We start from the raw sequence: 25,570 nt of genomic DNA, 5'->3' as shown, positions 1-25,570 counted from the left end.
AATTCAGATTACAAAAGAAGTTCAAACAACAACAGAAATCTTTAAATTCCGAGGTATTTTATGGTATAAAAAAAAGGAGACTTTATATTGATCATATGGGGGAGGGGTATAATTATACAAAGGTATTTATATCTTTTTTATACAAATAACTCTAAAATTTAATATTATATAAAAATCATGTAACCCTTTATCATTAGTAAAAACAATTATCCATATCGCTGTGACGTTGCCGAACCATCGTAAATTTGCCTGGTCCGTTAAGTTCGATCTCACGAAATTTGTATTTCTGGTCGGCGACGACGCAGAGCAGTTTTGCGGTCGCCGAAGACTAAGCCGTCTACATCGAGGTCTGCGTTTTCCGGCGATGACGCAGAGAAAGTTAGTTTTTTCCGGCTTTCGGCGACGACGCAGGGTCGGCTACGTGTCGCCGAACGACGAAACCCGAGATCTGCGATTTCTGAGAAATCGCACACAGACGAAATCGAAAAACAGGGTTTTTTTCTGAGGCTCGGCGACGATCTACGGCGCCGCTGCCGGGGACGACGACGGAGACGACGTCGCGCGGGACAATGGAACCGGGAGAGGGAACGTCGCCGCTGCCGGAGACGATTGGAGAGGCGACAGAAATCTCTGGGGCCGACGTGTGTTTCCTTCCAAAGCGGGATGACGACGGAAATCGCTGAAGCCGCCGGGTGTTTCCATCCGAAGCGGGAGGACGACGGAACCGGAACCGTCGCGCGGGACGACGACGGAACTGGAACCGTCGCGCGGGACGACCGTGAGAAAAAAAAAAGCGATCGTCGCGCACGGGACGACGGATCCGGGCCGGAGACCGCGGGAGGCGACAGGCTGCCAGCGAAGACGGGCCACCGGAGAAGGCTGCCGGAGGTGACTCGATTTCAGGAAAGGCGTTGTGAAATATCAACTTCGGGAGCGGGGGAGACGCATCGGCAGAGGAAAGTTCTCCTCCTATCGATTTCGGAAATCGAAAAAGGGGATGGGGGAATAATTATATCCCTCTTGTGGAAATCCTGACGCGAAGCGGAAAACTTTAGACTCGTCCAGCGCGTGACGACTGATCTGAGTAAAGTGATTTTCACCGTATCAATGGGGGTTAGTGCACGTGAGTCAGGACATGATCTTCAGAGTAAAGTGATTTTTACCATATTAGGCGAAGTTAGTGCACATGACTCATGACATGATCTTCATATATATTACACAGTTTATGTCGCGCCAAAATTTATGTCATATATATGAATATATATGAATCAAGAGTTCATGTGTCGAAAGTAACGGGTAACGGGTGGAAAGTTGTTTTTCGCCCGATTTTAAGAATCATCCGCGCGACTCTCGCGCGGGTTCGAGTTTGCTTGTTTTGTTTTTTTTTTCATTTCATTTTGCTCGTTTCGTTCCCGCATAGACACTGTTTCCCGCACCCGCGGCCCTCTGTCGTCTCACCGAAGCCCGAGCTCTCTGCTCCCTATCTCGTCTCCATCGTCCCTCTCCCCGGCGATTTTCTTTACTGTAGTAGCCCTTGCAATCGCCTTTTACTATGCGATTTCTGGGTTTTTTGAGTGACCTCCACCGCCCAGAGCTAGGGAGCCTATTGAGGAGACGGAACCCTTACCTCCGCCTGTTCAGCTCGGGGAGATTTCTGAAGAGGAATTAAAGGCTTATGATGGGTTGGATCCTAAGAAGCCGTTGATGGCGATCACGGGACAGATCTACGATGTCTCGCAGAGCAGGTTTTTCACCTTGGAGTTTTTTGTTTCCGGGTTTATTTTGTGCATCTAAATATTGGGGTTTTTGTTTTTGTGTTTTTTTGGTTGCTTTGTTTGTTTGTTGGTTTGTTCTTTGTGTTTGACTAGTTGAACAACCAGTGTCTTGCTTGATGAGTGTTCCGGGGATTTCAGGAAACTGGGTGTCAGTTTTTCTTGGTCGATTTTGGGTTTTCTGCTCATTAGACCAGTTATCTTGTTTGCATCCCCGACTTTTGTCTTAGGCTCTCAAGGTGATCATGTCGATTTTCATTCCTCTCCCCTCCTCCCCCCACGCTGCAGCTAACTGTTGCTGATAACCATTTCTTGGCCTTTCTTCCCTTCTTTTTTATTTTGGGGTGGTTGTTGAATTGTATCAATTACTCATTTTTTGGGTTCCTCATATCTTTAGTTTATTGCTCTATTATATATTGTCCTAGTTCAGTGTTTCAATTTCATTGTTGGAGAAACCATTGGTAGCCCCATTCCTATAATAGAATCATGCCTTAATGTCTTAGTGACCCTGGTGTTTGCTCTCTATTTGTGGTGTCACTGCTGCAGAATGTTCTATGGACCTGGTGGCCCTTATGCCCTCTTCACTGGCAAAGACTCCAGCAGAGCTCTCGCAAAGATGTCGTTCGAAGAGAAGGATTTGACGGGAGACATCTCAGGTCTCGCCCCCTTTGAGCTAGAAGCCTTACAGGACTGGGAATACTAGTTCATGAGCAAGTATGTTAAAGTTGGAACTATAAAAAAAACTGTCCCTGTATCGGATGGGCCTGCCACTGAGTCCTCTGAGACTGAACCCAGATCAGCAGAAGCCACATCCACAGAAGACACAACCGCACCAGCAGAAGCTGCGCCTACAGAAACCACAGCAGAACACTCACATGTTAAGGAAGATAAGCAAATCGATACCGATGAGGCCCCAAAAGAGTAAACCTATAACAGCTACCTCCCCTTTTAAATTACATTATGAAGTATTGTTATCAGAGTCAATCCTTCTTCTGCTGAGCATCTCTTTTACTAGTATTTGGCTGTTCCCTACTCTTTCGTTTCTTGTAATGTCTGTCATTATGAATAAGCATCACCTGTAACTTTTGATAATTTAAAATTTTCTTGATGTTCTCCTTGAGAAACCTGTTTTTTCTATTGGGTATTGTTGACCAGTGTTTTTTTGCTTTATGATTTACTTGTCCTGCTGGGAACCCTGTGTCATACCCCTTCTTAGGGAGCTGTGAAAACCTCGAAAGTCGGTCCTCAAGAGATGAGATTAATATTGAAAAATTAATTCTGAATCTCCAATTCATGGAGATCCCTTCAAATTCATTCATGGTGATCTCCAATTCATGGTCTCTCCCAGTTTGAAAGCTGCATTATGAACCTCAAAATTCGGTCTTCACGAGAGAGAATAATTGAGAATTTTTTACCTCTGCTTCAAGAGGACTTTTTCAAACTTATTATGCTACCGAATCAGCTGATTCAGATCTTCCCAGTTTCACAGCCCAATTCAGTATGATGTTTGTATTTGTTTTCTGTATAGGATTTACAAGCACAGGAAACAACGACAACAAGAAAATGGATCAGGGAGAGCTAAATAAACAAATAACTTTCTTTCTCCACGAAAACAAATGACAAATACGGTAAATTTCCAGTATTTCCAGCTACCTTCTTCAGAAATCGTGCGTCGGAGAGGCCTTGAACCTTATATTTATTTTTTATTTATTGTATTATATTAGTGATTTAATAGTGGAAATATTATGTAAAAATATATAGTGTATTAAAGTTATGATTAGATCAATTTTTCCTCTTAAAACATTCATTTTTAGGCTATAGTATATCATATGTTATTAATAAATTAATAGCTAAACATATTACTTTCGTTTTTGTTATTTATAACGTTATTTATTTATTATTTGTAATTAATCATGTAGGTATTTCATTGGCTCATGTAATAACCATATTAATGCACAATAAAATATCTAATTCAATTAATAAATATATTAGTATATTTAATTATATATCAAATAACTTATTCGTGTAGTAATAATGGTTGTGTTACCTAATTTGGGTTTAAAGATTATGTTGTAATTAAGTGCACTGTAAAGGTTTAAAAATTCTCTTGTTTTTTATGTTTTTCTCATGTTGGGGCACTAACACTGGAAACTGTTTTCCAGTGCACATGAAGTCGTCAACACTAACACCAAGTGCGAAGATGATCTTCATGTACATGACTGACGTGATCTTCATGTTGGACATGAACTTGATCTTCAAGAATCCATTTGGGGCACTAACCCCCCCTAAATGTCTGACACATCTGACGGCATATACGTCCGATTAAATTGATTTTGGAGCGGTTGGGTTCATATTATTATTATATTTTAAATATATATCCTATTAAAGTGATTTTTGGAGTCGTTGGATTCATCTTGTCCCGTGTGCATCGTAGAGAACCAAGTTAGGCTATGATGATTATGGTTTCTTTTGCCAAATTTGATATAATAAAATTTGACGATATTGGGAATTTTGGATGGTGGCATAGTAGGGTAAAAGACCTATTAGTACAACAGGACATGTTGAAAGCGTTATACAGAAAACAACCGATAGGAATGGATTACATGGATTGGAAAGAAATGGAAGTGAAGGCAGTGGCAACTATTAGGTTTTGTCTGGCTAATGATGTGATGTATCATGTCATGGATGAAGAATCACCGGTAGCAGTTTGGTTGAAATTGGAAAATCGATATATGTCCTAGTCGTTAACGAACAAGCTCTATCTTAAGCAGAAATTGTATGGTTTTAAGATAACAGAGGACTCAAATCTAAGCCAGTATATCAACGTTTTGAATTATCTCATTGGTGATTTGAGGTGGTTTGACGTGAAGTTCGAAGACGAAGACAAAGCGTTAATGTTGTTGAATTCCCCACTGAATTCTCCAAAGTATGAAAATTTTGTTACAACTCTGATGTGGGGAAAAGAAACTCTTGAATTGGAGAAAATCACAAGTGCTCTACTAGACCTCTATTAGATGAAGAAAGCCAGTGATGAGACTTCACAAGGTGAAGGACTTGTGGTGAAGGGTAACTAAGAACGTGGAAGAAACAAGTCTAGGAGTGGATCGAGTAGCAAAAAATCTCGGTCTAAATCTAGGAAGAGAAACGACATCACATGTTTTAAGTGTGGGAACAAGAGGCACATATAACGGGATTGTCTAGAGAAAAAGAAAGGGAACGCAGAGAATAGAGAGGGTCCATCAAAGTCTGCGAATATAGTGGAAGAAGAAGACTCAAAGAGTGGTGATGGGGATATGCTTTCTATTTCATCTAGTCCAGATCATCTCAAAGGTTCTTGGATTCTGGATTTGGCATGCTCTTATCACATAATGCCAAATAAAAATTGGTTTCACATTTATAGAGTAAACTTTGGTTCTGTTCTGATGGGTAATGATGTTTCATGCAATATTGTTGGAATAGGTAGTATACAAATTAAAATGTTTGATGGTGTGATTAGAATGTTGTGTGATGTTTGACACTATTGGAAGATGGGCTCAAGCCCACGAGCTCAAGACAAGAAGCCCACACGTCAAAGGAGTGGCATATGTGTAAAATATGGTACTTTCCATAAAGATGGCATAGAAGTGTAAATATGTGTTCCTTTTATGTCTTTTGTTTTATCAAGTTGTAGCCCTAAGGGTATTGTAAAACTATAAATAAAGGCATTGGCTAAGAGGTAGGGCATTGAAGCACTCTCCTCTATTTCCACAAATTCGTCCAGCCCTCATCTTTCTTTTTGACGTAACCCTCTTCTCCCTTAATACAAACTCTCTTCTTCCACGTTCTTCTTCTTCTCTTCTCCTTGTCTCTTCTTCTTCTTCTTCTTTCTTGTTGATCTAAAGTTCCTTTCATGAGATCCTAAATTCTACATACACATACCGGATTAAGAAAGAATCTAATTTTATTGGGCACTTTAGACTGTAATGGATATAGTTACAAGTTTGCAAGTGGAATAATGAAAGTTAGTAAAGGTGTCTTAACAGTGATGAAGGGACAGAAAATATCTAGCAATATCTATACACTGCAAAGTACCATAGTTGTAGGTGGAGTTGCAGCTGTAGAGTCTGAGTTAGACTGTACAGTCTTATGGCATATGCGCTTAGGTCATATGGGAATGTGTATGATGATGGAGCTTCATAAGAAAAATCTATTGTAGGCTATCAAAACATGGAAGCTTGATTTTTGTAAGTTTTGTGTCCTTGGCAAACAAAATAAGGTGCAGTTCAAGGCAACAACACACAAGACGGAGGAGATTCTAGACTAGGTTCACTCAGATGATTGAGGCCCGGTAAGAGTAGCATCCCGAGGAGGACACATGTATTTCGTGACCTTTATCGATGACTACTCACGAAAAATTTGGGTGTACTTCATGCAGCACAAGTGAGAAACATTTGCCAAGTTTAAGTTGTAGAAAGCTGAAGTAGAGAACCAGATAGAGAGGAAGATTAAATGCCTCTGATTAGACAATGGTACTGAGTACATAGACTCAAAGTTCAAGGAGTTGTGTGAGCAGCATGGAATTAAGAGACACATCACAGTACATAAGACACCACAACAGAACTACAGCTAAAAAAGCTCGATGTCTCAGGTTGCATGCAGGGCTTGCAAAGAACTTCTGGACAGAAGCAGTTAATATGGCATGTTTCTTGATCAATAGATCACCTAGAGCAACACTATATGGTAAAGTATCAAAGGAGGTGTGGACAAGCAGTGTGGTAGACTACTCTGGCTTGAGAGTGTTTGGTTGTTCAGCCTATGTACATGTTTCTAGTGAGGAGAGATTGAAGCTTGATGCGAAAGGCTTCAATCTCTGGAATCCGAAGGCAAACAAGATGGTGATCAGTAGAGATGTGATTTTTGATGAAAAAGCCATGTTGCAGCGTACTCAGGTAGAAGAGAATCAGGTGCCAGAAAATTGTAGCACCAATAAGCATGTGGTGCAGGTGGAGCTAGAGAACCATGGTAGAGAAAATGATACTCAACATGCAGAAAGTTCTAGCTCAGGTGAATAGCAGCATCACCGTATAGCCACAGACAGACCCAAACGCACTATCAAGCCACCTACCAAGTATGGTTTTGAAGATTTGGTTTCTTATGCACTTAGTACTAGTAGCGGAGATCCTACTACGTTACACAAAGCTAGGAGAAAAGTAGATGGATGAGTGCTATGGTGGAGGAGATGGAGTCTCTGCATAAAACCAGACATGGGAGTTGGAGGACTTTCCCAAGGGGAGAGAGCGATAGGGGACTTGATAAATGTCTCTATTTGCTAGATGAGAGACTCCCCCCAACTTATTATTCCAGGTGGAGTTCTTAAGTAACCCTGATTATCAATACCTCTAGGGTTTAATATTATATAAAGACTATGTAACCCTGATTATCATTACTGAAAGAATTATCCATGTCGCTCCAGTGGACGTAAGCTTAGCCGAACCACCGTAAATTTGTCTCATTCGTTCTTAATTTTGTTTACACGTCAACACTTTATAAGGAGAATTATATATCAAAAGAAAGATATGTAAGTCTAGTTTCTTACCTATTCAACCAAGTCTCGGTATGATGTTTTTATAAGGAGATATTGATCTTGGAAAAGTCAATGGTCATTCTGGAAAAAAAGAGAAACAATTCTTAGTTCGGCCAGATGATATAGACCGAAATCTATTAGATTATTTATCTTCTTATAATTATAATTTATGACGATAAGTTACACTTTTATGAAATCTATTTAAGTTTAGTTTCATACGAAAAAAATTTAATGTCAATCTGATATATAATTAAAATATATTCACATTGGAAGAATCAAAGTTCATGCTGGTATTTTGTTGCATTGAAAAATCCGAATTTAAACCCATTGTTTTGCGTCACTCTTTGAGTTGATATATCAGGAAAATACCTCACTTCTCCCTGGTTGGGGGCTTATTTATACATCTCTGTTATTTGGGCTTATTGCTACATCTATGATATTTGGTTCAAGCTGGGATCACTGCCATTACCTCCCAGCTTGAGGGGGAGAAGTAGAAGAAGTGCAAGGAAGAGGTATTTTATTCCATATGTTATGGATAAATTTTATATGACCAAAATATTCAAGAAAATCGGAGCACAAAAGATGAAGCTTATGCATCTAAGAAAAAATATTTATATCGGATTATGATTATTTCATGGGTCCTTCTACAAGGTTTATTATTTTGGTTCGTGTTATATGTGTTGGAAGATGGTCGTGTTACATTACAGTTGTTGTTATTATGTCTCTTTGGATGAGACATTATTATTGAAGAAGAGGTGGCCTCAATACATTTTCTACCCCCCACAACACCCCCCTGCCCCCTGTAATGGCTTTTATTACTCCTACCACTTGAGAGTCGTTGTCCTGTGGAGGGACACGGTGGTGGATACTTCAGAGTATTACCGATAGACACACTACCTTCAGAAGACGGAGTGTGCCCTACATACAACATTAGGACTAGAGTATGGAGCAATGTCTTATCAGCTAGGAGTAATTTTTACTCTTACTTATATTATGCCACAAGATGGACTCAAGCCCATAAGAAGTAGGACCCACCATGATTACCACAAACTGGATCCTTATCAAATAAGTTGGAAGATCAAGGACTCACAAAGGCATCATTATCTTATGATCATGTCCTAGAAGAGTTCAAGTTTGAGTTATGTTTATCTTTTATCTATATTGAGTTATTTAATTATTCTAGGACTTATCTTTAAGTGTTAGACTTTGGGTGTAATTGGGACAAACGTAGTTTTATTGTAATTGGACTCTACTACCTTCCTCTATTATAAATAGAGGTTCATGTACTCTGATTATAATAAGTTAATGAAGTCAATGAAGTATTTCTTTTTTCCATAAATTCAACACAATGATCATGTGGTGCAGGTGGAGCTAGAGAACCATGGTAGAGAAGATGATGCTCAACATGCAATAAGCTCTAACTCAGGTGATCAACAACATCACAATATAGCCACAGACAGACCCAAACACATTATCAAGTCTCTTACCAAAAGATCTATCTAGTAGATAACGGAAAACCAAACACCTAACCCAGGACCATAACATCACACACCCCTTGGAGAAAGAGTTTGCCCTCAAGCTCTTCCATTATGAGCCAACGTCCATGGCTGCCCACTCTAGTGACGAGCCACTCTAATGATGGCCCACTCTAGCAACACTGCTAGGTCGCCCCCTCCAGGATTTGAACTCGCAACGTAAATAGTGGCTCTGATACCAAATGTTAAGTACCTAGCCAATACTAGCCAAAAGACCGGCCTGGTAGGTAACGGAAAGCCAAATACTTAACCCAGGACCATAATAGTTTGAAGATTTGGTTTCTTATGCGCTTATTACTAGTAGCAGGGATCCTACTACTTTTCAGGATCTAGTACAAAGCCAAGAGAAAATTAGATGGATGAGTGCTATGGTGGAGGAGATAGAGTCTCTGCATAAAACCTAGACATGGGAGTTGGTGTAGCTTCCCGAGGGGAAGAGAGCGATAGGGTGCAAATCGGTGTATAAGAAGAAAGAAACAATATCAGAAAAAGGGGAAAAATTAAGGCTCGTTTAGTAGCAAAGGGTTACTCATAAAGGAAAGGGGTTGACTATGATGAGGTCTTCTCCCCTGTGGTCAGACATACCTCCATCAAGGCAGTGTTGGCGTTAGTAGCACATTCAGACATGCAGTTGGAGCAGATGGATGTAAAGACAACTTTCCTTCATGGTGAGTTGGAGGAAAAAATTTACATGGTACAACCAAAAGGGTTTAGTCACCCTGGATAGGAACATTTGGTTTGTAATTTGAAGAAGTCACTTTATGGGCTGAAGCAGTCTCCGAGGCAGTGGTACAAGCGATTTGACTCTTACATGATCCGGATTCGCTACAAAAGGTGTGAGTATGATTGTTGTATTTATGTGAAAAACCTTGATGATGATTCTTTTATTTTTCTGTTACTTTATGTGGATGATAAGTTGATTGTTGCAAAGGGTATGAGTGAGGTAAACAAGTTGAAGACTTTGTTGAGCAGAGAATTTGACATGAGGGATTTGGGTGCGGCCAAAAAGATTTTTGAGATGGAGATTCGCAGGGACAAAGCTTCCAGGAGATTATGGCTATCTCAGCATAACTATGTTGAGAAGGTGTTTGACAGGTTCAGCATGGGTAATGCAAAACCAGAAAGTACAACTTTGGCGAATCATTTTAGATTGTCTCCCGCTCAGTGTCTGAAGACAGATGATGAAGTTCATGACATGTCAAAGGTTCCATATGCCAGTACAGTGGGATGTTTAATGTATGCTATGGTTTGTACAAGACCAAATTTGGCACAAGCTGTCAACATGGTTAGTAAGTTTCTTTCAAATCCGAGTCGACAACGTTGGGATGCAGTCAAGTGGATTTTCAGATACTTGAGGGGTACTACAGACTATGACATCATGTTTAGTAAAAAATAGAGTGACCCTTCAGTTGTGGGATATGTGGATACAAACTATGCAGAGGACTTGGATGACAGGAGGTCTACCACGGGTTATGTATGTACTCTTGTGGGAGGACCTATTTGTTGGAGGTCCATGGAACATTCTATAGTTGCACCATCTACTACTGAGTTAGAATATATGGCAGTAGTTGAGGCTGTTAAGGAGGTTTTGTGACTTACAGGGTTGGTCAAGGAGCTGGGTGTCCAGCAAGGTGGAGTTCAGTTGTATTGTGACAATTAGAGTGCCATTTATTTGGCAATGAACTAGGTGTATCATGCGAGGAGCAAGCACATAGATGTGAGGTCTCACTTGATCAGGGAATTGGTTTCATCAGGTGAACTCCTACTTGAAAAAATTCACACTTTTGAGAATGCAACAGACATATTGACAAAGCATGTTACTACAAGTTCAGCCATTGCTTGGACTTGATCAATGTCTCTAGTTGCTAGATGGGAGATGGCCCCAACCTATTGTTCCAGGTGGAGTCCTAGGTTATGCTTTCTTTTTCTTAAGGGGTGGATATTCGCCAAGGTGGAGATTGTTGAAGCATATGGCTCATCAGTGATGTTGGGGGGAGATATTTTTGCATAAGGGTATTTATGTATAAAATATACAAATACGTCTAGGGTTATTATAAATTACAAAGATGTAACCCTAATTCAATACATAGTGAAATTTCAATGTTGTCGCTCCAGTGGATGTAGGCATACTGCCGAACCACGTAAAACTCTTTGTCTTCTTCGTTCATCCTTGATTCTTTGTTAATCATGTTGTATAAATCGTCATAATAGCCGCTCGTTTAACAACACTAACCAATAAGTCACTACAAAGGAGAGGACTGCCTCAGTGAGATAGGAGTCCTTCATGAACCAGTTCCATGAGCTACTAATCAATGAGTCACAATCTGAAGAGGAGTCTGATCTGAAACTAGCACTTTGAGTCCTATTCAAAGTAGGAATGATTATTGATATCTTCTCCGTTTCTACTTTGGTCTTTGGAATCCAACTCAAATTAGGATTCCTCCTCATCTTCCAGAATCGTTCGTATGCTAAATTACTAAAGCCACATTGAAATTTACTCTGCCAATTTGATTGAATGGCTGCCATGGATGAGAGAATGGTTCTAAATATAGGAGGAGAAGGCACTATTTCCTTGATTCTCTTCCTTAAATAGGATCCCTAAAGTCTTCATAGATAGTGTTGCTTCCTAACTCTTTCAAGACTGCATTCAATTTACAGACTAATGAAATTCTTCTCAACACCTTTAGTAGTCTCGATGGCTTGGACTCTAGAGCAATTATAGAACTAGAGGATGAAATCATAGGTCTTGAGGCAAAAGCAGTAAAGTGATGATGTAGTACAGGTTTGGAAGAGCATTAGCCACAGATACTTGACGAAAAGTAGTCTTCTTGTTAGTCATGAATTCATTGCTAACAAGACTCACACATAGTGGCACTTGTTCTCCAATAAAACTTAACAAGTGCTGACTTTAATGCATGTTCCTGAAGAATTTTCAAACAACGCCAACAACTACTTCTTCAATTTTCTAGTCATCATGCCAAGATTCATAGGTCCAAAACTTTACCAATCAAGTAAAGACCCTTGAGAAGGAGGAGCATGGATAGCAAACTATTGGCAAAACCACAAGCCAAGTGAAGGAGTTCACCAAAAAGGATGATATTTCGGGAGGTTTAAAAATTCAACTAATAAAAAATATTGCAGTGATTGTTTTTGGGACACAAATCAAAGACTAAAGAAAGAAACTAAAAATTAAGATCTCACCAGAATTAGACTCCATCGTCTGTGTGAGTTGACCGAGTCAACTCACAGAACCTGCTATGATGCCATGTTGAATATTTGAAAAGAGAAAAACTTTACTAACTTGTTCATAATTGAATACAATGAGTCTCTATTTATAACATAGGAAACAAGTAAAATCAAATTATAAATAAACTACTAATGTCCCAGTTACACCCAAAGTCTAACACTTAAAAATAAGTCCTAAAATGATTAAACAACCAAACATAATTAGAAGATTAATATAACTAAAATACCTTTAAATTGAAACTCTTCTGTGAGACCTCCTTCTATAATAATTCTAGCTCCATAAGATTTTTTGTTGTGAGAGTCATGTGAGACTCTTCCATACTTGCTCTTCAACATTCTCTATGCTAAGAAATTGAACCGTTGAGCTTAGAAATGGACCTTTAATATTTTTATAGATCTCAGTCAAATATCTATTGAAGATCATGAAAAAATACTTTAAATTTTCTTCACAACTGAAATTCACATAGATAGGTCATTATCTGATTTTGGAGACCCATCATAGTTGAATCAAAACCTTCCATCTCATTTAGAATTTTCTTTGGAATCGGATGGACGATTAAATTATTCCATCCAATGCCTTTTCTCTCTCATGTCCGTTTGGAAGGTGTCTATTTGGTTGGATAGTCTTTTTGTAAGGCTGTTTTCTTATTTTTCCTTCAGCCTCATTTGGGTTGTTTGATCCCTTTTTTGAGAACATTTATAATGGTCTTCAGCCAATCGAACATATATATCATCAAAATTTTGATTTAGGGATTTTGTGTTGTTCAAAACATACTAGTGCTCATCATTAGCAACTTAAGTATTTGTTATCATCAAAATTATTTTAATTGGGATCTTGAGACTAACATTTCCTTTAGCCGACACCTTTACATCAAGAAATGTTGTTCGAATAGTTATTGCACTTTTGGGTGAGTTTCTTCTTTCTATTGAAATCTTGTTTGAACATCATAACCTTTATTGACCAACTCTCTTCCCGTGTAGTTTTATTGTTCCACAACTTGTGTGGACAATTTTCTTCTAGAGGCTTTTTATTTTTAAAACACTTGAAACTTGTTCAAATAAATAAATCTTATCTAAACTCTTCTCTGCTTTCTAATTTTTGGGAAATGAATTTACCTTCAAACCCTGTCAAACTTCACTCAAAACACACGATCAGTTCCAAGTATTTGTTATCATCAAAACTTGGCATAATGAAATTTTGAAACCAACATTTTCCTAATAGAACACACTAAAGGCCAAGTAAAAGAAACTTAAAGTTTGACATTAGAGTTTGTAGAATGTAAGATCTCATGAAAGGAACTTTAGATCAACAAGAAAGAAGAAGAAGAAGAAGAGAGAAGGAGAAGAGAAGAAGAAGAACGTGGAAGAAGAGAGTTTGGATTAAGGGAGAAGAGGGTTGCGTCAAAAAGTAAAATGAGGGCTGGACAAATTTGTGGAAAGAGATGAGAGTGCTTCAATGCCCTACCTCTTAGCCAATGCCTTTATTTATAGTTTTACAATACCCTTAGGGCTACAACTTGATAAAACAAAAGACATAAAATGAACACATATTTACACTTCTATGCCATCTTTATGGAAAGTACCATATTTTACACATATGCCACTCCTTTGACATGTGGGCTTCTTGTCTTGAGCTCGTGGGCTTGAGCCCATCTTCCAACACTCCCCCTCAAGCTGGAGGAGAAAAGACATCATAAATACCCAGCTTGCCACATATAAACGATAGGATTTTAGATGTAACGGGTTTAGTGAGAATATCAGCTACTTGCTCTTGAGATGACACATGTTTAAGAGAGATTATTCCTGCTTGAAACTTCTCCTGTATAAAATGACAATCCACCTCAATATGTTTAGTTCTTTAATGAAAAACTGGATTTGAAGTGATATGAATAGCTGCTTGATTATCACAATGCAGATTCATGGACCCCTTTTTATAAAAATCTAGTTCGGTAAGAAGGGTCCTAATCCATAAAAGTTCACTAACGGTATGGGCCATAGCTCTGTACTCTGCTTCGGCGCTAGATCTTGCAACCACATTTTGCTTCTTACTTTTCCATGTAACCAAGTTTCCCCCAACCAGAGTATAATATCCTGATGTAGATTTTCTATCATCAGGAGATCCAGCCCAATCTGCATCTGAGAAGCCTTCTATATTGAAGTGCCCATGTTTTTTATATAGCAATCCTCTTCCTGGAGCTCCTTTTAGATAACGTAATATTCTCTCTAAAGCCTGCCAGTGGGTAATTTGTGGTTTGTGCATGAATTAACTCACCACGCTTACAGCATATGATATGTCTGGCCTAGTTACCGTGAGATAAATCAGTTTTCCCACGAGTCTTTGATATTTGCCAATATCAATATCTTCTTCATTTGTGGCACATAATTTTACATTTGTATCCATAGGTGTGTCAATTGGTCTACAACCCTTCATTCCTGTTTCTTCAAGGAGATCCAAGACATATTTCCTTTGAGACAATATTATCCCATGTTTGGATTGAAGAACTTCTATACCCAAAAATTATTTAAGCATACCAAGGTCTTTAGTCTTGAATTCCTGACATATCATCTGTTTCACCTCTTGTATGCTCGAAGCATCATCACCGGTTAAGATAATATCATCCACGTATACGGCCAATAATATTTTCCCTTTAACCGTATGTTTATAATATACGGAATGATCAACTGAGCACTGATGAAAACCAAACCGTAGGAGTGTTTGACTAAATTTATCAAACCAAGCCCTAGGGGACTGCTTAAGCCCATATAAAGAATTTTTTAACCGGCATACTGACTCCCCATCAACCACATAACTAGGTGGTTGAACCATATAAATTTTCTCACCGATATCACCATTTAAAAAAGCATTTTTAACATCCAACTGATAAACGGGCCATGAGGAGTTAGCAGCAATAGATAAGATGATGCGTACCGAATTCAATTTTGCAACAGGAGAGAAGGTATCCTCATAATCTATCCCATAGCACTGCGTGTAGCCCTTAGCAACCAGTCGAGCTTTAAGACGAGCAACCGATCCATCCAGATTATGTTTCACCGAAAAAACCCATCGACAACCAACCGGTCTTTTACCTTTCGGGAGTGATGTTAAGTACCAGGTTTGGTTTTCATATAAGGCATGCATTTCTTCATCCATAGCCGCCTTCCATCCTGGATGTCTCAGGGCCTCCTGATACGACTGTGGAACAGAAGTTGAAGAAAGGGACACAAGAAACTGAAAACACTCGGAAGACAAGCGATGGTGAGACATAAAATTTGAGATAGGATGCGAAGTAGTACAGGAGCGACGTTCTTTTCTTAAAGCAATAGGCCGAGTATCAAATTCAGGCCCATACATAGGAGGAAAAGGACTTACCTCAGGTGGATCTGACAACTCCACAGGTGAAGGTACGACCGGTGCATCAGGGGATGGATCCACTTCAAGATTGAATGGCACAAGCGGACAAGGAGTAGTAGAAGGACAAGTCCATCCTGGAGGAGCATCATGGGAGGAGTAGAAGGGAGTGTCCTCAAAGAAAGTCACATCCCTAGAGATAAACATCCTCCGAAGGGTAGGATTATAACAGACATAACCTTTCTGGGTGCGAGAGTATCCCAAAAAAATGCAGTTCATAGACCAAGGATCAAGTTTATTTTTATGTGGAGATGTAACATGAACAAAACACGTACATCCAAACACTTTCAAAGGAAGAGAAAAAGGATCTTCACCATTAAATAACACAGAGTAAAGAGTTTTATGATGAAGGACTGGTGAAGGTAACCTATTAATGAGAAAACATGTTGTAAGTATAGCATGAGGCCAATAGAAATAGGGTACCTTCATGGAGTAGAGGAGGCCCCGAGCAACTTCAAGAAGATGACGATTCTTCCTTTCAGCAACACCATTTTGTTGAGGAGTATAGGCATATGATGTTTGATGAATAAGCCCATTACTCTCACAAAATGATTTGAAGTCATGCGACATGTATTCCTTAACATTATCAGATCTAAGGGTTTGAATTTTCTTCCCAAATTGTGTCAAGACCATAGCATGAAAATTTTTAAACAAAGGAAGAATTTTGGAACGCTCTTTAAATAGAAATAACCAAGTCACTCGAGTAAAATCATCAACAAAAATGACAAAATATTTAACTTGGAAAATATTTGAGACACATAAAGGGCCCCATACATCAAAATGTATTAGCTCAATCGGAGCAGTACTTGTAGTTGTAAGACGAGGAGAATATGTACTCCTGACATGTTTACTTAATTGACAAACCTCACAACTGATATTAGAAAGTCCTTCTAAAGATGGAACCAAAGAACGAAGTGAAGGGGTAGATGGATGACCAAGTCGGTTGTGCCAAAGTTGGGCCTCAGATGTAGTGGATGGTAATGCAGCTAATGGTGGAAGAGTGAAGTAGTACAAACTCCCCTTTTCATGGCCGCCACCAATCACCCGCTTCGTAGTGAGATCCTGAAAGACACAAGAAGACGGTAAGAAGGTGATAGAGCAATTTAATTGTTTGGTCAATTGGCTAACCGAGAGCAAATTTAAAGGAAATTGAGGAACAAACAAAACATCTTGAAGGGGAATAGATGAAGTAAGAGAGGAGGAACCTTTGCCAAGGACCTTGGTTTGGGTACCATCAGCAATAGTAACGAATTTATGAGGATAACAAGGAGATAAGGACTGCAACAAGTGTTGGTTACCTGATAGATGTTCGGAGGCCCCGGAGTCGATGATCCAAGAGGAAGAGGAAGAAGAGGAAGAAAGCATACCTGAGGCAATAGTTGTGGCAGCAGTAGATGATGAGGGAATAGATGATTCCATGAAGGACTTCATTTTCTGAAATGCAGCATAGTCCTCAGCCATAAGAGTCACATTTCCAAATGATGATTCAACCTCATCTTCATTTTTCTCAACGTTAACTGAGATTGGGTTAGCTGTGGCCCAATCAGGCTTGCCATGAAGTTTCCAGCATGATGCCATAAGGTGGTTTTGACGGCCACAATAAGTGCAAAGTTGAGGCTCAATACGAAAAGAATTCTGACCCATTCTACCACCTCTATTTTTAGCCCCTCTCATAGTTCGACCCCCTCTCATATTTCTGCCCCGTCCTCGGGATGAGGAAGATGTTCCCCGATTGCCAAAGAACATCACCAATGGAGCATCAATAGGAGAAGGAGGGGATGGATCCAATATCCTAAGTAATGTAGCACTAATATCATCGAAGGATGGAAGAGTAGAAGAACTTAGAAGTTGAGTTTTGGCCACCTCAAGGTATGGTTTAATATTCAATAAGCAAATGGCTGCTGCCAAAGCTTCTCTTTGTCATTCTTGAACGGCAATATCAATTGAATATGGCTGAGCTAGTTTCCATTCTTGAAGAAGACCGTGAAACCGTGCCAAAAATTCGTGAATATTATCTCGATGTTTCTTATGCAGCATGTTTTTTAAGACATCATATATTTTTTGTAATGAAGCAGTGCTTGAGTAAAGCTTGGCACAAGTGTCCCATATGTTCTTGGCGGTTTCCAAGTGGACCACATTGTTGGCCACGTGCTCTTCCATGCTATTAATGAGCCAACTTATCACCATGTTATCATCCTTAACCCACTTGTGGTAGGACGCATCTTCATCATCAATCGGAGGAGGAAAGTTAACAACGTGGCTCAAGAGGTCACGAGTAATAAGAACCCTCCGAACTGATTTGTGACCAGCTCATGTAATTGGATAGACTTCTAAGTGGAGTTGTAGTAATACGGAGTATATCACTCTTATTACTATTGTATCCAATCTCCATGATGAGGCAAGTAAAATATGGAGGTCAAGGGAAAGGGCCTTGTTCAAAGAACAATTACTCTATGTAATTTGAAGAACCCGTAGACCAAATCAATCACCAACAAAAGAGAACAAGAACCAATTTCTTTCACAAGGGCAAGCACCAAATTATCAACAAATTTGTGCCTTTAGAAAGTGATAATAACATCCAGCCATCACTCAACTTCTCTTGTATTCATAACAACAAAGAGAAAAAAGTAGATGCAACCGATTAGGCCTTAATCCAAACTCCAACACAAACGAGCAATAGACAAAAATTTAGAGAAGATTTAACGACAAACCAAGACACTTGGAAGAGATTTATTTTCAGCTCATGGGAGACTTCAACGTAAGAAAAAATTCAATTGTTGAAGTTAAAAAAAAACGGAACTACAAAGGGTAAATGGTTGTTGGCATTTCATCAAACATGTAATGGGCATCCAATAACACAATACAAACCCATGAGCAACCTAAAGTAGGAGAAGATACAGCAACATGTGCTGGAATTCTACCTCAAATGATATGGATCCAAATTACATAAAGGTAATTGAATTTCACCCATCAATCTTAATAAGATGCAAACAACAAATGATCTTGATCACTCTTGTAATTGATTTACAAGGAGTCAAGATTATAACATCAATTTAGTCATAGAAATAAATCTTTACAACATATAAAGATTTATCTTGACTTGATGTGACTCAAAATTCAAGAAGTAAAGAAAAACAGTAAAAAGGAGTATGTAAATAACAAAAGGAAACAAAAAAAAAACGTAAATAAGAAGATGATGAACTTATCTCTTTATGACTGAACTCCTTTTACAACTTTTTGAACAGATTTCATAAGAACTCCATGAAGAGATCCTAAACTCCTTGCTCTGATACCATGTAGAATTTAGGATCTCATGAAAGGAACTTTAGATCAACAAGAAAGAAGAAGAAGAAGAAGAGGGAAGGAGAAGAGAAGAAGAAGAACGTGGAAGAAGAGAGTTTGGATTAAGGGAGAAGACGGTTGCGTCAAAAAGAAAAATGAGGGCTGGACGAATTTGTGGAAAGAGAGGAGAGTGCTTCAATGCCCTACCTCTTAGCCAATGCCTTTATTTATAGTTTTACAATACCCTTAGGGCTACAACTTGATAAAACAAAAGACATAAAAGGAACACATATTTACACTTCTATGCCATCTTTATGGAAAATACCATATTTTACACATATGTCACTCCTTTGACATGTGAGCTTCTTGTCTTGAGCTCGTGGGCTTGAGCCCATCTTCAAACAGAGTTCACAAACTTATTCACCCCGTCTAAGTTTGTTACTCAAATGACTTAATTGGAAGAATGTAAAGAAGAGAGAGAGAGAGAGAGAGAGAGAGATTGTAGATTACCTTTTGCTTTCTCTTATTCTTTAGGGAATGAATTCTTTTCTAGTTCTTATTTAGGCAATAATTGGATTTACCTTAAAATTTGATGACCTAGTTGGTTGGTCTTGTTTGACCACAAATTAGATTGCTTAAATTGGGTCTAGTTTGATAATCAATGTAAGAGACTGGAACACTTCTTTGTTGGACGCTAGTTTGATAATCAATGTAGGAGACTTGAACACTTTTTTGTTGGACGGAAGATTCACAGCAAAAAAAACACTACGGAAAAATATTATACTTCCTTACCAAACTATTGGATTATGTTAAAATCAAATGAAATAAAAAAATATATAAAAAATCTAATGACAACATCCCAATTTGGTCTAATTTGTGGTTGAAAGAGGTCTGACCCATTTAGATCAAAATGGACTATCTTACTAGTTTCATAATTGGTTCGGTTTTAATAATATTGCTCTTAACCACTGCTTAACTAATTACAAGACGAGAATTCTCTAACAACAAAAAAATGTTATTTTGATAATGTAATTTTTTAGGCATAAAAATGGAACACAAAATGTTTAACATAATTAAGCTATTTTTCATGCTTGACAACCTGACCACCTATGCCCTTTCTCATTTAGGGGGTGGGGGTGGGGGGGTGTGGGGGTTAGTGCACAATATAAGTGCAGGGGGAAAGTGGGAGGGAAAGTGAAATGGAAAGTAAAGTACTTGTTTGTGTTAGTGTGTACAATGAAAAGTGCAGTGTAAAGTATTTGTTTGTGTTAGTGTGCACAATGTAAAGTATAGTGTAAAGTACTTATTTGTGTTAGTTTGCACAATGGAAAGTGTGGTGTAAAGTGCACATAGATTATTTATTAAATAAAATATTTTGATATATCTCACTTTCAGAAAATTAAATTAATATTAGTTAATAAATAAAATTTATTGAATATAACAATTAAACAAATACTTACTTTTATATTATTAAAATTGTAATAAAATTATAATTTTTTAATATCTAAATATGAAATAATTATACAAACATCGTACTACATAGTGTACTACACAAACATCGTAATAATAAAAATAAAAATAATACAAATATAACTCAATCACCTATTTAATATAAAAAATTATAATTGTACATACAAAAATACAAAACAAAAAATATTTGTCAAATTAGGATGGGGAAACAGGGTAGATCTAGGTCCATTTTTTAGCCTTTTTTTTTTTTTTTGTCAAAATAGAAGTTGGGGTTTAAGGTTAAAAGTTCGGGGTAGAGTTGAGTTCTTAAAAATATGGCTCGAGGTTAGGTTGAGTGTTTAGAAACTCCACTTGACCCAAACATTAAACAAAGCTAAAATTATTTTAAAAGGCATGAAAGAAAATAAAAAATAAATTATTAGTTTTAATTATACTTTATAATTAAAAAATAAATTTGGGAAGTAATTAAGTACTAAGTATTGCATAATGAAAAAGTCCAAGATATGAATATAAAATCAAAAATAGAAAAACGATATTATAAAAAAAATAAAACATAACATAAATAATAACAATGGTTATTTAAAAGGAAAATTTAATAATAGTAACTATGGCGTGCGTTGCATTGAGTTATTGTATCTCGTCTTCCTTACTCAGCGAGTGGAATGAATAACGGAGTTTGTAGTGAGTGGAACAAATAATGGAGGTTGCAGCAAGTGCAACGAATAACGGAGGTTGCAGAGAGGAGAGAGAAGTCGGCGGTGCTAGGGACGGCGAGAGGAAGATAGTCAAGCGTCGGGGAGAGGTTGTAGAGGGGGCGATTGAAATTACTGACGGTCAAGAGCGAGGGAGGAGTCGGAGAAGTTACAGAGAGGGAGAGATGTCGCCAAAGGTCGTCGGTGCTGGGGACGGCGAGAGCAAGGGAGTCGAGCGCCGGAGACAGGTCGCATAGAGGGCGATTGAAATCACGGAAGGTCAGTCACGAGCGAGAGACAATTTTTTTTCTCTCTGAAGCCTTCGTTCGATAGAGCCTTCATTCCCAGCAGCCCGAGCCCGATGTAATTGAGGGAGGGAAAATAAATTCAGAACTCAACCCCTCTGGATTCACTTTCCCTCCCATTATGCTTAAAACGGGGGCAAGTGAAATACATTTGTATTTTACTTTCCTCCTACACATACGTTGGACACTAAAAACTTTTGGAAGTCACTTAGGGCACTAACGGGCCAGATGAGCCCGGAAGCGGAGTTAGGCTGGTCCACTTCACTTGGGCTATGAATAAAGAAGTTCACATCGACGGCAAAAAGCCAAATGCCCCAGATTTTCTGATTTCGGTAAATCCATCTTGGATTCCCTTAGAAGTTGAAAAAGGTTCGGAGAAGAGGTGAATCAGAGACTGAAGCGAGGGAAGAGTGATGGCGACGACCGGCGGTCTGAGCGAGAGCAGCAAGTCCGCGAGGCTAGCGATAATGGAGCTGGCGAACATGATCAGCGTGCCCATGTCTCTCCACGCCGTCGTCAGCCTCAACGTCCCTGACGTCATCTGGGCAGGAGGCGCCAATACACCCCTCTCCGCCGCTGAGATCCTCTCCCGGCTTGGCCACTTCCATCCCCCTGCCGATCCTGACAACCTCCAGCGCATTCTCCGCATGCTCGCTGCCTACAACGTCTTCCGCGAGCATCCTCCCACCATCGACGGCGACCCCCGTAAATACTCCCTAACTGAAATAGGCCAGACCCTCGTAGCCACCGGCGAGGACGGGCTCTCTTACGGCCCCTACGTGCTGCAGCATCATCAGGACGCGCTGCTGCGCGCGTGGCCGCTGCTTCACACGGCGGTGAAGGATCCCGCCGTGGAGCCCTTCGTTAAGGCGAACGGCGTGTCGGCGTATAGCTACTACGGAGAAAACCCGGAGATGAACGAACTGATGCAAAGGGCCATGTCTGGGGTATCCGTGCCGTTCATGGAGGCCGTCCTGGACGGGTACGCCGAGGGGTTCGGTGGAATTCGGCGACTGGTGGATATAGGAGGGAGCTCCGGGGCGTGCCTCAAGATGATCATGGAGAAGTACCCCAACGTGGAAGAAGGGATCAATTTCGATCTGCCGGAGGTCGTGGGGAAAGCCCCTAATTTCCCTGGTGAGTTCCGACCTTTATCTTCTTCGTATCTCTTGTCTGCTACGAATTGTCCAGACAAGAGGTACGAAGAAGATAAACCCCGTGATGTAATTTTATTATTATAATAAATAATTAAATAATATGGCAAAAAACTTGTTTGCAGGTATAACACACGTGGGTGGGGACATGTTCAAGTCCATTCCTGGTGGTGATGCAATTTTCATGAAGGTTTGGGCCCTACATTGCTCTTCCATATTCAAACTCATGTTGCCACATTTAGATTATAGTTAAATCAACTTCAAATTATAGGACCTTGAACTCAGCTTGAAATTTTAAGTACAATCAAATGATCATTTTAAAATCCCAAGTATAATTAGATCAATTTGAAACTTTGAGAAAAATCTCTTTCTCTTGCAATAAGAGGGCACATAAACTTGGATGAAAACTTGAGAGGACTTGAAAACATTGTAGCAATTCTTGATGATCAAAATTTGATAGAAATCTAATGTTAAAAAACTAGTTGTTTCTCATAGAGAATGATATTTTGTCTTCTAGTAAAAATCGATCGAAATATTATTAAAAATCATGAGAAAAAATTTAAAAAAATTTATTTGAGCGGTTCTTCATGGTGGAAGTTTACATACAATTTTTGATAACTATAGAGGCTGATTTGAGGCTTGAAATCTTGATCTACTATGTTTTGGGCTGTCACTATTGGAATAGACTCAACTGTTCTAACATTCAAGTGGTGTTGTAAGGCTTTTGCTTTGAGGGTCGGTCTATTTGAATATTCAACCTTGTTTGAACACGGTCCACAAGCCCTTGTTGGAACACTGTTGTTGTTCGGGCATTTTATTTACACTAGAAATTCTTTTTTGGCTCTCAATGTTTGAACAATGACTTTGTTCAAACATCCCCTTCTTCAACCAAATTTTATGTTAGTTTGTTTTGTTAAAACATCTACATTGTTTAAATATCTTCCTCTTTAGTACAATTCTCTATCGATCCGCTTTGTTCAAATGTTACCCTTGTTTAAACACCAACCTCTTGAAAAAAATTCTCTATTTATTCACATTATTCAAACCATGCCTTTGTTAGAACTATCATCTTTTCAACAAAATTTATCTATTACTCCACATTGTTTAAATAGTGTCCTTGTTAGAACAATCTTCTTTTTACCCGAGCTTTTCTAATTGAGAGTTGTTTGAACTTAATCCTCTTGTTCGAATAACGCTTTTCCTTTTACCTTTGCTATTGTGGGAACTTATTCTAATGACTTTATTTGTTGTAATAACGCTTTTCCTTTTATCTTTGCTATTGTGAGAACTTATTATAATGACTTTATTTGTTGTAATAACGCTTTTCCCTTTACCTTTGCTATTGTGAGAACTTCTTCTAATGACGTTCTTTGTTCGAATAACGCTTTTCTATTGTGGGAATGATTTTCTTTGTTCGAAAAGTGGTGCTATTGAAGCTTTTCTCTTTGTAATTTTTACTGTTAAAAATGCTTGACTGCATATTATTAGTTTTTATGTTGTTTGTTATCATTAAAATATGGTATTCTATTCCGAAAACTTTTTCTCTCATCTTCCTTTCCTTTGCACATAACAATGGCAGTGGGTTTTAACAACATGGACTGATGATGAATGCAAGCTCGTACTGAAGAACTGCTTCAACGCACTCCCAGTTGGAGGAAAGTTGATTGCTTGTGAACCGGTTCTGCCGGAGGAAGTGGACACCAGTAGCCGGACTCGGGCTTTGTTAGAAGGGGATATTTTTGTGATGGCCATTTACCGAGCAAAGGGCAAAGAACGGACGGAAGAAGAATTCCGGCAGCTTGGGCGTTCCACCGGATTTTCTAACTTCAGGGCGTTTTATCTTGATCACTTCTACACTTTGTTAGAATACCAGAAGTGAGTTTGCTGGAGATAGATTCAAATTTGAACTAATAATTTACTTGCAGGCCCTGGAAATCTAAATCCTGAACGAGATATCTTTTCTTCTGGCATCTTTTATTTGGTTGTTTAAGCTTTCTCGCTTATGATTCGGATCATCTTCTCTCCTTAGACAAGCTGCATCTGTCAAAACTTATATACTTTGTCTGCCTTATTAGGAAATGGGTTCTGGGTATTTTATTATCCGTTTATTTATCTAATTATTTGTGAATAAAAAAGTAAACGGAAAAATGAATTATTTTTTAAAATATACTCATACAATTAGGAAATATTTTTGGCATTCTATTTAATAAACAACATGCAAGTAAACTGGTAATTTCTTACACGGTTAGTGTTAAGACTCTTCTAACATGAGTAAGAAGGGAAGAGAGCTTCACCAAGTGGGGGAATGGTGGTTTTTTGGAAGGGGAGAGAGAGAGAGAGAGAGAGAGAGAGACATAAGAGTCTTAAGACTTTTCCTGCTTGAGTAAAAAAGGAAGAGAGTTTGAAGTGGGGGAGTGTTGATTGTTTTTATGGAAAATGAATGAGAAAGAGAGAGAGAGAGAGAGAGAGAGAGAGAGAGGAACCAAACAAACAAGAGAGTAAAAATGTGTAGGCTCTAGTTGGCCTTCTCTCTAGCTTCATTCATCAAACAAAAACAAGTATTAAGTATCACTTCTTTCCTAGTTACAACTCCTAACTCTTTGCTTTTGCCTACAACTTTGACTCCTATTCTTGGAAACTTCATTCTAACTTTAACTCCACTTCTTCCTTTTAACTTGAAACTTTTTTTTAAGGTCTGTTGTATTTTGGAAAAGGGATCATCAACATTCGATGCATTATAAGAGGTGAACCTTTTTCAAAATCAATGCATACACGCCTCAAGCCTCATAGAGGTGTTATTTATATTATTATTTCTTATCTGAGTGGTGAAGTAGAGCTACAAAAGGTACATAGACATCAGATATTAATTTGGGTTTTATTAAAGTTTTGTGAGTTCTTTACTATATTATTTTTATGATACTATTAACGATAATTTTTATGATGTTGAAAATAATTTGATTGTTTAAACCGTCTCTATCAAGGAAACAAAAAATCTCACTTCAATCAATGTAATTAAAATTTCTATTAATGTAATTAAAATTTCTTAATAGATATTTGAATTTGCTGGGAAAATGGATATTTTTTTTTCAAAAAACCGATGCAATGCAAGAGAACTTCTCACACCCATGAAAAAAAATTATTA

General features: G+C 38.6%; 1 protein-coding gene and 1 pseudogene across 1 annotated transcript; both read left to right on the top strand.

Annotated features, from left to right (window-relative positions):
* The first annotated feature begins 663 nt into the window (after window positions 1–663).
* Window positions 664–2,890, top strand: LOC137938210 (membrane steroid-binding protein 1-like; annotated as a pseudogene).
* Window positions 2,891–21,582: 18,692 nt separating this feature from the next.
* On the top strand, window positions 21,583–24,405 carry LOC137939230 (nicotinate N-methyltransferase 1). Its single transcript, XM_068784458.1, has 3 exons — window positions 21,583–22,411; window positions 22,554–22,618; window positions 24,008–24,405. The coding sequence occupies exons 1-3, from the start codon at window positions 21,688–21,690 to the stop codon at window positions 24,305–24,307; spliced, it is 1,089 nt and encodes a 362-aa protein (XP_068640559.1). The 5' UTR covers window positions 21,583–21,687; the 3' UTR covers window positions 24,308–24,405.
* Window positions 24,406–25,570: the final 1,165 nt, after the last annotated feature.

The sequence above is a fragment of the Aristolochia californica genome, unplaced genomic scaffold (genome assembly GCF_029961685.1).
Source record: "Aristolochia californica isolate CCGP_79_NKW_82.1479 unplaced genomic scaffold, dmAriCali1.0.hap1 SCAF_8, whole genome shotgun sequence".
In the NCBI taxonomy this organism is placed as follows: Eukaryota; Viridiplantae; Streptophyta; class Magnoliopsida; order Piperales; family Aristolochiaceae; genus Aristolochia; species Aristolochia californica.
The sequence above is the reverse complement of the archived record's forward strand: the minus strand, read 5'-3'. Positions and strand labels throughout refer to the sequence as shown.